Consider the following 13,798-nt stretch of genomic DNA (forward strand, 5'->3'; position numbering starts at 1 on the left):
ACTGTGCAGTCTCTGCAATCACAATTTTTTAAAGATACTGCTAAATAAATCAGAAGTTTAAGCACAATGAAGTGGATGCCAGAAATCACTAGTCAAATTCTACCTCCTTTTCTTGATCCTTCTTGAATTAACAGGCAAACCTGAAAATCCCCACCTAGTTTTTCACGTCTCTTCAGTAGGTAGATCTAGAGTTCAGTGTAATCCACTCTGTTTCAAGCTGTTAAATATCTACATTTTTGCTAGCTTCTGTCTTTTAAATACATGATCTCAGAAGCACACTGAGTTATTGTACAACTCTTAAACAGGCTCTTACAATCAAGCATTTTGAAGCAACACAAACAATCCAATTCCAGGATCAATACTACATTTGTTTAAGTTCTGCTGGGCTTTCAGTCAGCTGATTAAAGAGCAGCAGCCTTGGTCAGAATATTTAGAAATCTGACCCAAACTGTACTTCTTAAACATCAACCCAAACTAAATTTCAACCAACTAGACATTATTGATGAGTTTTCCTCAGTTTTTAGGAAAGCTATCTAATAAAAATCTGGTCTGGCTCAAGTCCTGTCTGTGTCAAAATTATTTTATTACATTCTGTAAGCCTAAATCTGCTCTGGAGGAACTTCAGAGCAACACTGTGCAAAAGAATTAAAGACCGGGAGAGAGGGAAAGAGGAATTAGTTGAAATCCTGACAGTTAAGAGATCCACATATTTTCTGACAGTACATTTTTCCCATCTCTTCCTGGGAATATTTACTGGTTTATAACAACATTCTCTTGTTTCCAGAACGTTTCTTGTCAGCTGCAACAATGAAAAAGTCTAGAAGAACCATTTTAATAAAGATTTGCCTGGTTCCTTACCACAGGACAAGTGCTAAGCCTAACCCATATGGTGCTGATCTTGTGTGGATCTCAGCTTTGATGCTGATGTCCCTGACAAACATCCTTTTGGATGGTCTGCCAAAAACATTCATGGGAACTGAGATGATGTATGGTTGGAACTGAGCAAATAATCAGAAGGCAAAGCACAAAAAAAATCCTCCCCATGTAAAATGACATCATCCTCCCAGTTTTAGAAGCTTCCAATAAATTTATACTTTCATTCTAAACATGTATTTTTAGAAATGTTCAGACAAATTTCTTTCCAAATCACATACCACACTTTCAACAAATGTGATTTCAGGAATATTCCTTTTTAAAAAGATGTTGTGATGTCTGTTTCTCTCCCCCTCAGGTTAGCATACTGAAAAATGTCTGTTACCAGTATTTTGGAACTGGCTCAAGACCCTCGATCACAACATTTACTTGCTCTCTTCCACACAATCTGACAACCTTGTCCTTTCAGTGAGGCTGCTATCCAATACCTCTCTCCAGGGACAGGAAGGAGAGACCTGGACAACACTACAATGTCTAGAATGAAAGTGAAATTAGATTGGAAGAGAAACTGCTGAAAACCCAGAGGAAAATTCAATAAAAGAAAAAACTATTTCCCTAAAACCAAAACATGACACAGGTAAACAGTATTCTGTGAAGTGACTACACTCTTACCGTTATGTCCTTTAGACAGTAATCACAGAGCATAATGAGCACATATCAGTAAAGTAGAAGCCATCATTCACCATTCTCATCAGCACAGACTTTATTCAACTTAAAACTATTTATAAAAAGTCATAAACCAGCATCAGCTTGGAATGAGCTGCATGCAGACAGAGCTCAGCAAGTGCATGCTTCTTTGCACAGGTACCATCCATGCCAGGAAGCATAAGTCATGCCACTACAAATAAAAAGCTGCTTAAATGGGATTTATTCTCTGGAACACCATCCACTGCTGCACAAGTATGTGTAGAAAGATGAAACAAAAGTCACCAGTGATTAATTCATGCAAATACTATTTTAGAAGTATTCTATTTGTCTTCTGCTCTACTTTCATCTCTATGGTAAGTAGATGTTATTTTAAAAAATCCCTCCCTGTTAAAGAATTCACAAAATAGAACCAAGCAGCTTTTGGAGTGAACTCTACACCAATTATTTGTTAAATATCAGCTATGCAGCAAATACAATTCAATCCATCAATCTCAAACAAAACAGCCCCTTTAAAAACACTGAACCTTTTAAACACCTTACAAGTTATGCACAGATATTCTCTCCATCCCATGAAAATAAAACCTAATTTACTAACAACAACAACCAGAACTCATTAGAAATCCTCAAAACAGATTTCACCTGAGGAACACATCAGGAATTTTTTTTAATATATATATATATATATAAAAACTTTCCAGCTACTCAGAAACAAAACTACCAGAAGAAGGAGAAGAAACGATTGAAGAGAAATAACTAGCCATTATTATCATATCATTCACAGAGTTCTTAGTGTTTACATGTTTTATGGCACTAATAAACAAAAAACTCCACAGTTTTCCATCAGTTACTCTTCTTGTAGTGATCATTTTTAAGAAGTCATGAAAACGGTAAGTCAAAAAAGCTTATGGTACTGCCTGCTGCTGGTCTTGTTTCTCCAAAAAAAACCTCCAGGAAGATATTTACAATCTTGTCCTGCTTTCCACAGGTTTTGAACTAGCTCCATTATCTGACTGAAACAAGTGGGAACAGTTTGCACTTTGAAATGCTCTTAATTTAGTTGTTAGTCAGCTGCAATTAAGGTTAGATTTTCATTGACTAACACTGTATTTTCAAGCTGCACTGTTTCTGGGGCATTTCCTCCTTTTTTTTTTTAACAAGACTTTTGGGCCCTTAAAACAGGAAGAAAGTATCCATCCTGAAAAATTTAGAATTCTCAAGCAACTGTTGTATTTTATTCTTTCTTAATCTGAACCCCCTTGTTTCAAAACCAAAATGACTTACTTCCAAGCTGCCTCGTTTGATTGGATTCAGTACTAGTAGCTTCTTCAGTAGATTTTCACAGTCTGTGGACATGTAGAATGGAATGCGGTACTTCCCCCTCAGTACTCGCTCCCTCAGTTCCTGTAAAATAAGAGTTTTAAAGGTGAGCTCCTGATGACACAGAAGATTGAAACCCAGCAAAAGCCAAGCTTTCATACTGTAACTGTACCTTTAGATTCTGCCCATCAAATGGCAGTGATCCGCTCACTAGTGTGTACAAAATCACCCCAAGGCTCCACACATCCACTTCAGGGCCATCGTATTTCTTTCCTTGGAAAAGTTCAGGAGCCGCGTAAGGTGGGCTGCCACAAAACGTGTCCAGTTTATTACCAACCGTGAATTCGTTACTAAACCCAAAGTCGGCGATTTTAATGTTCATATCTGAATCAAGTAGAAGGTTTTCTGCCTAAGAGGAAAATGAAAGAGGAAGAGGACAATTTTTGTATCTAAGTATAAATACATATATAGTACAATGTATCATTCATCAATGAATACAAGTATTTTTTTCTAAAATGGTTCATTTTTTTCTAGAAAGAGGCAGAATGAACCATTCTTGCAAAATAAAAGAACCTAATCCCCCCTAGTACATTACAAGTACTGAAAATCAGCAGTGTTTACTCAAGAAAATCTAACTGTTAAATGCAGCTAAACAAACTTAAAAGTCAGCTAGTGAATCAACTATGAACATTTTCTTTTCTGGAAGAAATAACTTCCTTCAGCTTTAGAATGAAGTAGCTAGACATCTCAGACAGCAGTTTCAGCTTGTGACAGGTTCATGCCAATTTCTCATGCCAAGGAGAGTAAATCTAATCCTAGACATCATCTATCATTTTGGTGGAGTAAATGTTAGCAGGAATTTAAGACTTTAGAAGAAGATATCTTCTGCTTTTAAGATTAAATACTTCAAGGTACATGCTGTATCTTAGCGTTCTGTACCAAAAAATCCTGTCCCTTTTATTATTAGTGTTTGCTTCAGCAACAGCAACACCACGGTGTTAACACTTAAGTATTTAATTCTTTTCACACACAATGTCTTCTATACATCTACAATTAATGCCTGTGTATCAATCATGTGAATGCAATCCATCACACATACAGAGATGCAAGTGTACAGGTACCTGGACAGTCAGTGAACAGTACCTTATATTTAGTACCACAGGTAGGAAAGAAGATTAAAACGGTGAAGTTACAGAAATACTAATAAATTATTGGGGGAATAAAGTGATTTCTCAAAATGCAAGGATACTCTGCAAGAAGTGCAGCAGAACTGGGCAATGTTTATTTATCTAACTGGGTCCCAGCTCCTGATCTGAACATTAGCAACACAGGATAGCACCAAGCAGTGCAGGAATCCTACTTTTTCAACAGGAGGACAGGTATTAACCAGATTAGAGGGTTCACCTTATAGCCAAGCAATTTTATAGCAAACAGACATCTCTCATCACATGCTGTGCTCAGAATTGAGCCCAGAATATATAAAAATGTCTTAGCTCACAATCAGAGAAGCAGCAATCTAATTGTCAGCTGATTTGATTTAAAGGGTAAACACAATTTTATCTGGGTTTGTTTGGGTTTATTTTTAATAATTTCACTTACACTCAGTGAACAGAACAGGAGACAACGAACTACCAGTATATCAACCCAATAGCTGCACAACAGAATTTAGTCTTTATCAGGAGTTAAATACAGCCCATTTTTACAAACTCTATCCTGGAAAATATTTTATTCTTCCATTTCATGACCGTAATCGCAGCTGGTTCCAGCTGATGTGCCTGCAGACAGACTCACAGAGCTGTTTTCCAGATCTGACAGCCTTCTACACTACTGCACAAAGACTTCATTTTCCTTGTGGTGAAAACAGTACTGTCAGTGCAGCTGGTCTGTGATTACAATAGCCCTCCTAGTTCAACAGTACTCTGCAACCCAAGTACCCCATGCTTTTAGGTTCCTTACTTCAAACAAAAACACCAGAAGACCTTTTTAATATGCCAAATAGAAAGACTATGCTCTTGTTGATTACATGTTCAGAGCAAAAAGTATGAACTGAAAAGATAAGTTCTGTGCATCACAGGATAAGCAAAGTTGGAATTGGTTATAGCCCCTTCTGCACAAGCTGTTTATAATCACAAAATTAAAAGGAGATAGTTTAAGTACCCATGGGCTTTGTGCTCCCTCCTCTTCTACCAGAATAGCCTGGACAAACCTGCATATTTTCTTACACATCTCCCCAGTTTAGTCTGAAATAACTTGTAAATGATAGAGTTCACCCTGTTATTAAAGCCAAAAAGTCTTATCAAAAATATCCAAAATGTGCTAAATCTCTGCCTTGCTGTGTTGCAATATCAATTGCTCAATGTGCTGATACCATGGAGAGTCAACAGAAGCAGATGAGAATGCAGACACCACTTTAAAGTTGCTTTTTCCTTATCTGCAGCTCCATGAGAAGAGTTTTAAAGGAGACAGAGATGTCACATCACTTGGAAAGAAGAGATGAAGAAAGAACGCCTCCTCAAAGCCACACATATAGCCTTTTTTCCTTTGGAAAATGTATTTTTCATTGGCTAGGCTGACTGGCTCTCAATCACACCTTGCTCTGAACTTTTCAAATGAGTCTAGTATAACTCCAGCCAAGAGAAGACAGAAAAAAAATCAAATAAAAGTTATTTCGGAGCCTGCCTGCCTGTCTTGCAAATAGGAAGGAGATCAGCAGCAGACTCCTCGTGGCAGGTAGTTCCTGCGTGAATGCTGCAAAGCTGTTTTGCACAGGCTTGGGAGCATGGCCTGTGAGCTCTGTGTGCGCTACGGAACTAAGAAATGGAGGAGAGGTGGAGGCTCTAAGGAGCTCTGGGAGAAAGAGGAAGATGCAGGATGCTGAGTAACTGCAGGGGTTAATGCAGCAAGATTCAGTCACACAGCTGGGCTGAAGGAGCCAGAGCTAGATAAGCAGGAGGAGGTGGCTGGCTCCCTACTCCCAGCCGAGTGTGGGACTGAGAGAACCAGTGAAAGAGGCTTGTCCTGGCTGGCCAAGAGGTCACTGGGTGCAGCCTTCTGCAAAGCTGAACAGCAGTGGCTGCAGTAAGCTCCAGGGAGCTTGACAAAACATTCACAGGCTCCAAACCATCAGGCAAGATATGGAGGAGTTTTATTTAATCAAGAATTCAGTGAGATCTAACCCTTTCCTTCCTTGCATTCTGACGTCAGAGTGCTGGGCAGGCACCTCCACCACCAGATGACAACAGTCCCGGGGCAGGGACGACTCAGCAGAAGAGGATGTATTTATTATCCATCCTCATGTACACATGCAGGAGCTGGCAGATTGACAGGAAGCAGGGAATAGATTTGTAAGAATGAGGTTGAGAGAATGCTGCAGTGCATTATCAGATAAGACAAAAGATACTGGTGAAAAAAAAAAAGCCTTAGGAATTATTTAACCTCAGCTTTTCACAAGTATTTAGACATATTAGTAAGAAAGAACCTACAACAGTGTTTTCTTTGTAAATGTACAGAGACATCAAAGCAACAGCACAAGACAGCTTTCAAGCAGGTGAAGATCTTGTCCAAGTCCCATGATACCTAAACCTGGCATGAAGACAACTTCAGGCTGAAGTCCTAGGTTGTACCTGCATTTGCTGAACTCTTAATATGGTCTGGTTGTTTACACAGATAGATTACTAAAAAGGATTAAAAAAAAAAAAGAAAAAGAAATTCAACTAACTTCTGTTTACCCTTAATTTCTTTTTCCTGCCCAAATTAAACACTAAACCAGAAACTCAAACAGATTAAAAACTTAACATATTTCTAATAGATCACTAAGGAAAGACTATTTTTTTAATATCCTTGCAATATACTTTAACTGAAAATATTTTAATTAAGTAGTACTGACTGGTATAAATTGATCTTCTGCAGTTTCACTGTGCTAGATACCAGCACGACAGCAGGTATAACTCTTTGGAGAGCGTGTCTTTTTCTTAAAGCCAAAACTGGAATCAAAGTAACACATGTTCTATTCTTGTCTCTCCCCTGTTCCAAGAGGCAAGCTACATTATTTTTGTGCTTCAGGAAATTGAGAATAAAATACAAGTGATAGTTCCCTCGTTCACATGTTTGAGGCAGACACAGGCAGTGGAAAGGACTAATCTACAGAATGAAATTAAGTCTGTATGATAGGGAGCAAAAAGTAAAATAAGTAACAACCTACCTTAAGATCACGATGAACTATGCATTTTTGATGACAGTACTGTACAGCAGACACAATCTGAAACACCAAGATGATCAGTGAAATATTTTATTTCAACTTCAGTATGAGTTTTTGCATATAATTTAATAATTTTCTTTCCTGATATGATTCACTAAAACGTAAGAAATTAATAAATAAAGCGTTTATCTTAAAAAATATTCATCTAAGTTTCTTTCATTAAAGCTTAAATACTAAAACTGGAAAGTCCCTATAAGCGGCTCATTTTCCTACTAAAAAGAAGTTTAATACATACCCCTCGAGGTAATTGGAGAAACATTTTTTTAAACGACAATCACCCAATCGCAATAATTATTGAAAGGAAATCAATCCACCCTTCAACCCAGTAGCCAGACACATCATCTCAGATTTTATCTTCTACAATATCAACTGCATATCTTTGCAGTTCATCCCTAGCAGAACAATTCATTCAACATTTTCATGTCTTTCACATATACATCAAAAAACAAGTCTGAAACATCAAGTTAAGAGCAGTTTCTTTAAATGTTAATTATATAACTTAATTCTGAGAAACACCAAACTTGATATATTTATCTGATCAAAGCTTTTCCAAAACAGTCACTAATACCAGGGTAAGAAAAGGATTAAGGTGAGAAATTCTGTAAAAAGAATAGAAAAGCCTATTACAGAATAGCCTTCCTACAAAACAGTGTGACATGAACACAGCAGTACCTGTCATCATATCAACAGCTCTAGATAGAACAGCTCTAAAATTCTAATATATGCAGAAAAGGATTTAAACCTGAAGTGAGTCACAATAAAAAAAGTGACTCTTAGAAACATTGACTAAAAGTAAATGTAAAACAATCTTACTATTTTTAGACAGTATATAGGAAGCAGACACTTATCTTCTGGGATTTTTTTTCCACTGTGGCTTCAATAAACACTATCAAAACAATTTTTTTTTTTTTAAGTAAAAGAAGTTTGCTCACACTCATGTCTATCTGAAAACAACATAAACAGAAATAAAAGAATGAATATACTAATTCCATACCTGCCTGAATTTTGAACGAGCCTCTTTCTCTTTCATTCTTCCATGTGCAACTAGGTAGTCAAACACTTCTCCTGATCATGACAAGGACAAAACATTAGTATTAATTTTTTTGACTATCACACACAATCAAAACATGCTTGAGAGCAACACACACCCCATGCTCCCCCCTTCTTGAAGAGAAAGGAAATACAAGCAGCCAAGAAAAATTCCTTTTGACTTTTTGCATTGGATTTCATTCAGACAAATAATAACAAAGAAGTAAAAATGGAACCCTTCATACTAAGGCTTCTTCAATTTTTAAAATAAATTGACAACCACTGTGAAACACACAAAATCCATCATGAAAAATATTGATATTGTGTGTAAGACACACTAGGAATCAGGCAACTTATGCACTAGATTTGTTTTGCGCGTCTCTAGTGGCTTCACTTAACATTATTTATATTATTTCTGTTTATTCCTTCTTGTTCTCTTTCTGATAAAGCTGCTAAAATGCCTTTCAGATCCTCATCTTTGCACTGTCTGACAGCAGCCTTTCCTAGCTGGTCACTGACGCTGTGCTGGATTCTCTTCCCACATTCAAACCTTTCCCATTCAGATGCTAAGCAGTTTCTCAAGCAGGCACTCACTATCCCTCTCACTATGAGCCTGCTGGTTCCCCTTCCTGTGTTACTTATTCCCATCCCCGGATCTGCCTCTCCAAGTGCTTTGGCACACATTTGCAAGATAAAATGAGGCACCAGTGCTCGCCTAGATATAGCGGATAAATACCGAGTTGAGAGTTTTTGCCTGAATCAGTGCCAGATTATCTCCTGATACTGCAGCAGGAACCTCAGAATGGGAACTACCCTTCAGCACAAACCTAAGAGGTTACTTAACAGAATCAAGAAATCCTGCCCTGGGAGGTCTGCTGGGACTGCTCTGAAGGCCAGATTGCAATAACCCATTAAATCCTTAAAGCGTTTCTAGGCATGTCACTAGCATTTCAGTTTATCCTTAACACGCATTTCAGAATCCACTTACCCCCACTGGCATATTCCATTACCAAATACAACGTCTTTTCAGTCTCAATAACTTCAAATAATTTTACTGCAAGAAAAATGAATGAGAGAGAGATTGCAGCCAGGAGTAAAAGCACAGCACAAACAAACAATTATACTCATGGAATGAGTATAATTTACGGCCAGTGATAACACTAGATCATACAGAGACCTTTAGGTTAGCATTCTTTTGAGGGGAAAAAAGACCAAAATTAATTTCTAAATCACAGTTGATAATAAAGCATATTAATTCACAATTTTCTCAGACGTTTATGCACACTGTACAAACAAGTTCATGCTGAAATTAGTGTTTAATTTGACGCAGACTTCTTTAAGATCATACAAACCTCCCCTGTTTTGCTAGTAAACTGCTCACAGTCAGAAATCTGAGATTCTGACCAACTAAAAACCAAGTGGATACCAGAAATGTTAGGTCTGACTTTCCTCAGATTGCAATATAACCACTCATTTAAAACAAACACACCCCCACCACCACCCCCATGAAAACAAAAAACAGCAGAAGCTATGAATGCTGAAAAAGCAACAAACAATTTAAGGGATGAGAAGGGAGTGCCTAGCATGTAATAACTTGTACACCTCATCCATACCTTGTATGCAACAAGCCCTCTGGCCGATTCAGGACCATTAACTGTCTCTGGAACAAGACTGTCCAGCCCTCCTCAGCCAGAAGAATTGTCATCACAAAGTAGGGCCCTGAAGCTGTGGGGTAGGTGAAAGAACTAAAGCAGAAAGGGAAAATTACATACTTGGTAATTCTAATTTTCTGGAAATATCAGTCAGCAGGAGTCTTTCCTAGACTGAACTAATGGAGTTTTGGTACTCTCACCTAAAAAACTCATGCTTTTGGGTCTCAAGAATAATTTCAGTAGAAGAGGGGAGTTGGGGTACTTTATAGACCAGAGAGGTCACATCTCCTACTCTTTGTAAGGCTTTCCTGGACTGAGCAGTTTACCTCCTCTAAGCAAAATTCTTGGTGCAAACAGAGTCAATAAAGGAGGTGAGACAATGAAGCATTTACTGGATGCTTACTGTCCTATTATCTCCGAAAGAAGTTTAATAGCAGTACATTCAAATACAGCCAAATAGAGTAAAATGTAAACAGTATAACAGAAAAAAAGTGAGCAGAAATGCAGGGCTCCTACCAATATTGGGATGATTCAGTATCTTCATTATTCGTACTTCTCGAAACAACTGTCAAGGAAGCAGGACAATTTCCTTAGAATGTGTTTATTAGGGAAAAATTACACAAGATATATCCAAATTTAAATGTCAAAAAGAAAACAGAAAAGGCCACAGAAAGTAGAATTAGCATAAAATATAAATAAATATAGTGCAGTGAACTCCAGAAAACAATCTACATCTTATGCATTAAATAATTATAATCACTACAAATAACTACATACCAAAACCAGACTAATTACTAAGCTTTATGCAAACAAACACACTAAGTTGCACAGCCCTTTCTGGAGTCTCACATTGACCAAACCCCACAGATCTTTCACACAAATTTTCACTCTCTTCTAATTTCTTTGGTGACTGGCAAGCTCAGCCAACTACCCCAAACACATCAAAACTGCAGGTGCAAGTACGAGGTGCAGCACTAGGGAAAAGTCACACACAGATGTTCAAATCGAATCAGATACCAGGAATTCTGACATCCTCCAAGTCCTGCTGCTCCACAGAGGTGAAGCAGGCAAGTTTGCTATTCCTACAACTACCAAACTTTACACTGGGCCACAAGCAGCAGTGATGCCCCCTCTCTCCCCCTGCAACTCCTGAAGATATATCATTGCTGAAAGTCTGCTCTATGATGCTGAATCACATAATTATAAACAACTGGACAAATGTAAAACCCTAACTATACATACTTCTGACAGAGTTTTTTTTTTTTTAACAAACAAGAGGTTATTGCTCTTAAATTTCTACCATGCATGCCTTTATTAATTAGAGGTAATCAAGACTAACCTAAGGGCTCAAAGGAAAGAAGGCAAATGAAAGAAATCAAAAATGACTATGTAGTTTGGTGCTGTGTACTTGAGGCTGACAATACTGATAGGCTTTCACTGTTTAAGTGAAGAGCATAGCCCCTATTTACTGAGCTGCATACTCTTTGGTCCCTTATTGGACTAATGGAGGATATGAAAATAAATGAAGAAATGCTCACTCTTCAATGTAATGCTTAGATATTTTGGAAACATCTTAGCACTTCCTTAGAGAGAAACTGGGCTCAACACATTATGCGTGTTGTTGTTTTGTTTGTCTGATGCCTCAGAGACATCTCACCCTCCATTTTCAAAATTAGTCCCATTTGATCAGATGCAACCCTTGCAAAAGGGTACAGTGATGCAAGCCAGAGACCAAACAGCTCCTCAAAGAGTAGCACTTTAGCACATATTTTACGCTGTTTCTAAAATTCTACGAGTTAAGACTACAGAGAAACATCTTACTGAAACTCAGCTTTTGATAAAGTACATTACTACAGCTCAAGTAATAATATTACAGTTCTATACTTGCATTAAGCATTTCAAGCTAGTTACTATGCCCTTGCCTTACAATCATCATTAAAACAATTTCAGAAGGAAGCAAAGACTACAGAAGCATTTCTCTGAGCAAATATGAACAGATGCAGTTTGCTTATGTCTAAAACACAAAACAAGGCTATGTAACATTATGCACCAGAATTAACTTCAGCAAATATCTTTTCCTCATAAAATCAGTCATTGCTAAGGAAAAACATCACAGCAGGAGATTCTTTGAGAATTTGTTGCTTTTCTAAGTATTTGAATTTGTTGCACAAGAATAGATTTCTCAGCTAAATCAATATAAAATAATCAGAAGCTAACAAATCTAATCCAATAGATGGTACAGCATCAGAAGAGTGTCTAAGCAGGTATGTGGAAAATCAGTTCCTCCCAAAAGATTGGAAAGATATTTTGTAACTTAACGCTATTAATGCTGGTACAAGAGGTACAGCAATAAACACATACCTTCATAAGAAGGATTAAAATATGACTTCTATAGAGAATAATTTCAACCCTCACAATTTTATATTTAAGGTAAAGCACACAGGAATTGAAAAAAAAAAAAAAAAAAAACCCCCAAGGTGTGAATTTTTCTATTCAATATTTTCACAAGACTTAGAAGTTTACTAATCGGTTTAAGATTCAAATTGATTTTACAGTGACATAAAATTTTGTTCCCCAAGTATTTCTGGATAAAAGCATTAACAGTATTCAAGGACATTATTTACATTGCAACTCTGCATTCCATGAAGCACTACTTTGAGATAAACCTCCCCCACCATGCTTTCCCCATGCAGAAGCATGCTGGTCATTAACACTTGCAATGCAAATAACCATGTATTTACAAATATAAACACCTTGTAACAATACCCACCACACCCCTCAATAACACCCAGGATACATCTCTTCCTTTGCATATAGAGGTATTTAAGCAAGAAGACCACAGTTATTCCCTACATAGCCAAGTTTGGTAAATTTATAAAAATCTGGAGAGAACAGTGGTATTCGTTCTTCTCTGAGGACAAGGCAACCTGCTGCAGGATTATGATCTATTTTACTGACAAAAACCAGCATTTTCAGAATTCAGACACACCTGTATTTTCCTGAGCAGCACCGTCCTGCTCTCTCAGAAGGTGTAAGTGCTCCCTGACTTTTCTCTCCTCACCCCACCACATATTTATAGGACCACCCTTGATTCTTGAAAAGTGCTGCCATTCAAAAAAAGCTCTTGAACAAGCATCTCCTTGTTGGAAAGGTGCTTCGCTTATAGAAAGGGACAACCAGCACCACACTCAGCTCCTCAAATTTGTAGTTAGGAAAAAGTGACAAGACTTGAAAAATTGTTTCCTGTGTTTCCAGCTTAATTTTTCAAGGCACAAACTGCAGAAAGCAAGGATCTGCCACACCATTAACAACATTTATACTTGCTGTCAGATTGATACCCATGTTTGAGATTTACTATTTTAAGTTACTAAAATCAAACTGAAAATCTTCAGTTAACCAAGGCTTTGTCTTGCTTTTAAAAATGTGCTTGAAAACTGTTCTACTTTCTAAGTTGTTACTGAGAAGGGATGGGGCAAAAGAAGCACAGCTTTCAATAGGTAACATACTGAAATTGTTCCAAATCTTCTACTACTACTTTACTTCTGTTCTGCTTTTCTTAACAGAAGGAACTTAAGTTAGAGGCTCCAAGTATGTTTGAAAAATAAAAACCTTGCTGACACCTAAAAGGGGCATATCTGAAACACCATTTCCTAATTAAACCTATTAATGAAAAAAACAGCGCCTTCTGCTCCACCAGCAGTTCGCAGAAGAGCAAGAGAATGCTATTTCAGAAACATCCCTGGTGAAGCCAGTACAAGGCAAAACTTCCAATGCAGCAGATATGCAAAAAGTAGACCAGCTATTTTGATATAAATCTGTGTTATGACAAAACCCAAATACTTACACTTGGGAACAAACTACAATAGCGACAGTGGAAAAAGCTAAGTCAGTACCGTGTATTACTATCAAGACAGCAAGTCAACAATAAAGCCAGCTCTGTTCTAAACAGATGCTCACTGAG

General features: G+C 37.5%; 1 protein-coding gene across 7 annotated transcripts in view; it reads right to left on the reverse strand.

Annotated features, from left to right (window-relative positions):
* The window catches only part of MARK1 (microtubule affinity regulating kinase 1), a 57,267-nt gene that overhangs the window by 17,296 nt on the left and 26,173 nt on the right, over window positions 1-13,798 (reverse strand). For 6 of the 7 annotated variants that reach the window (XM_039568367.1, XM_039568368.1, XM_010393570.4 and 3 more), the window contains exons 4-9: window positions 10,354-10,402; window positions 9,174-9,239; window positions 8,151-8,221; window positions 7,100-7,156; window positions 3,071-3,307; window positions 2,863-2,982 (exon numbers count right to left, since the gene is read on the reverse strand). In XM_039568367.1, the coding sequence (XP_039424301.1) occupies window positions 2,863-2,982; window positions 3,071-3,307; window positions 7,100-7,156; window positions 8,151-8,221; window positions 9,174-9,239; window positions 10,354-10,402 (600 nt within the window). Of the gene's footprint in view, window positions 1-2,862; window positions 2,983-3,070; window positions 3,308-7,099; window positions 7,157-8,150; window positions 8,222-9,173; window positions 9,240-9,798; window positions 9,886-10,353; window positions 10,403-13,798 lie in introns of those variants that run through there. The other variant, XM_010393571.4, reaches the window with a different exon arrangement.

The sequence above is a fragment of the Corvus cornix genome, chromosome 3 (assembly GCF_000738735.6).
Source record: "Corvus cornix cornix isolate S_Up_H32 chromosome 3, ASM73873v5, whole genome shotgun sequence".
Classification (NCBI taxonomy): Eukaryota; Metazoa; Chordata; class Aves; order Passeriformes; family Corvidae; genus Corvus; species Corvus cornix.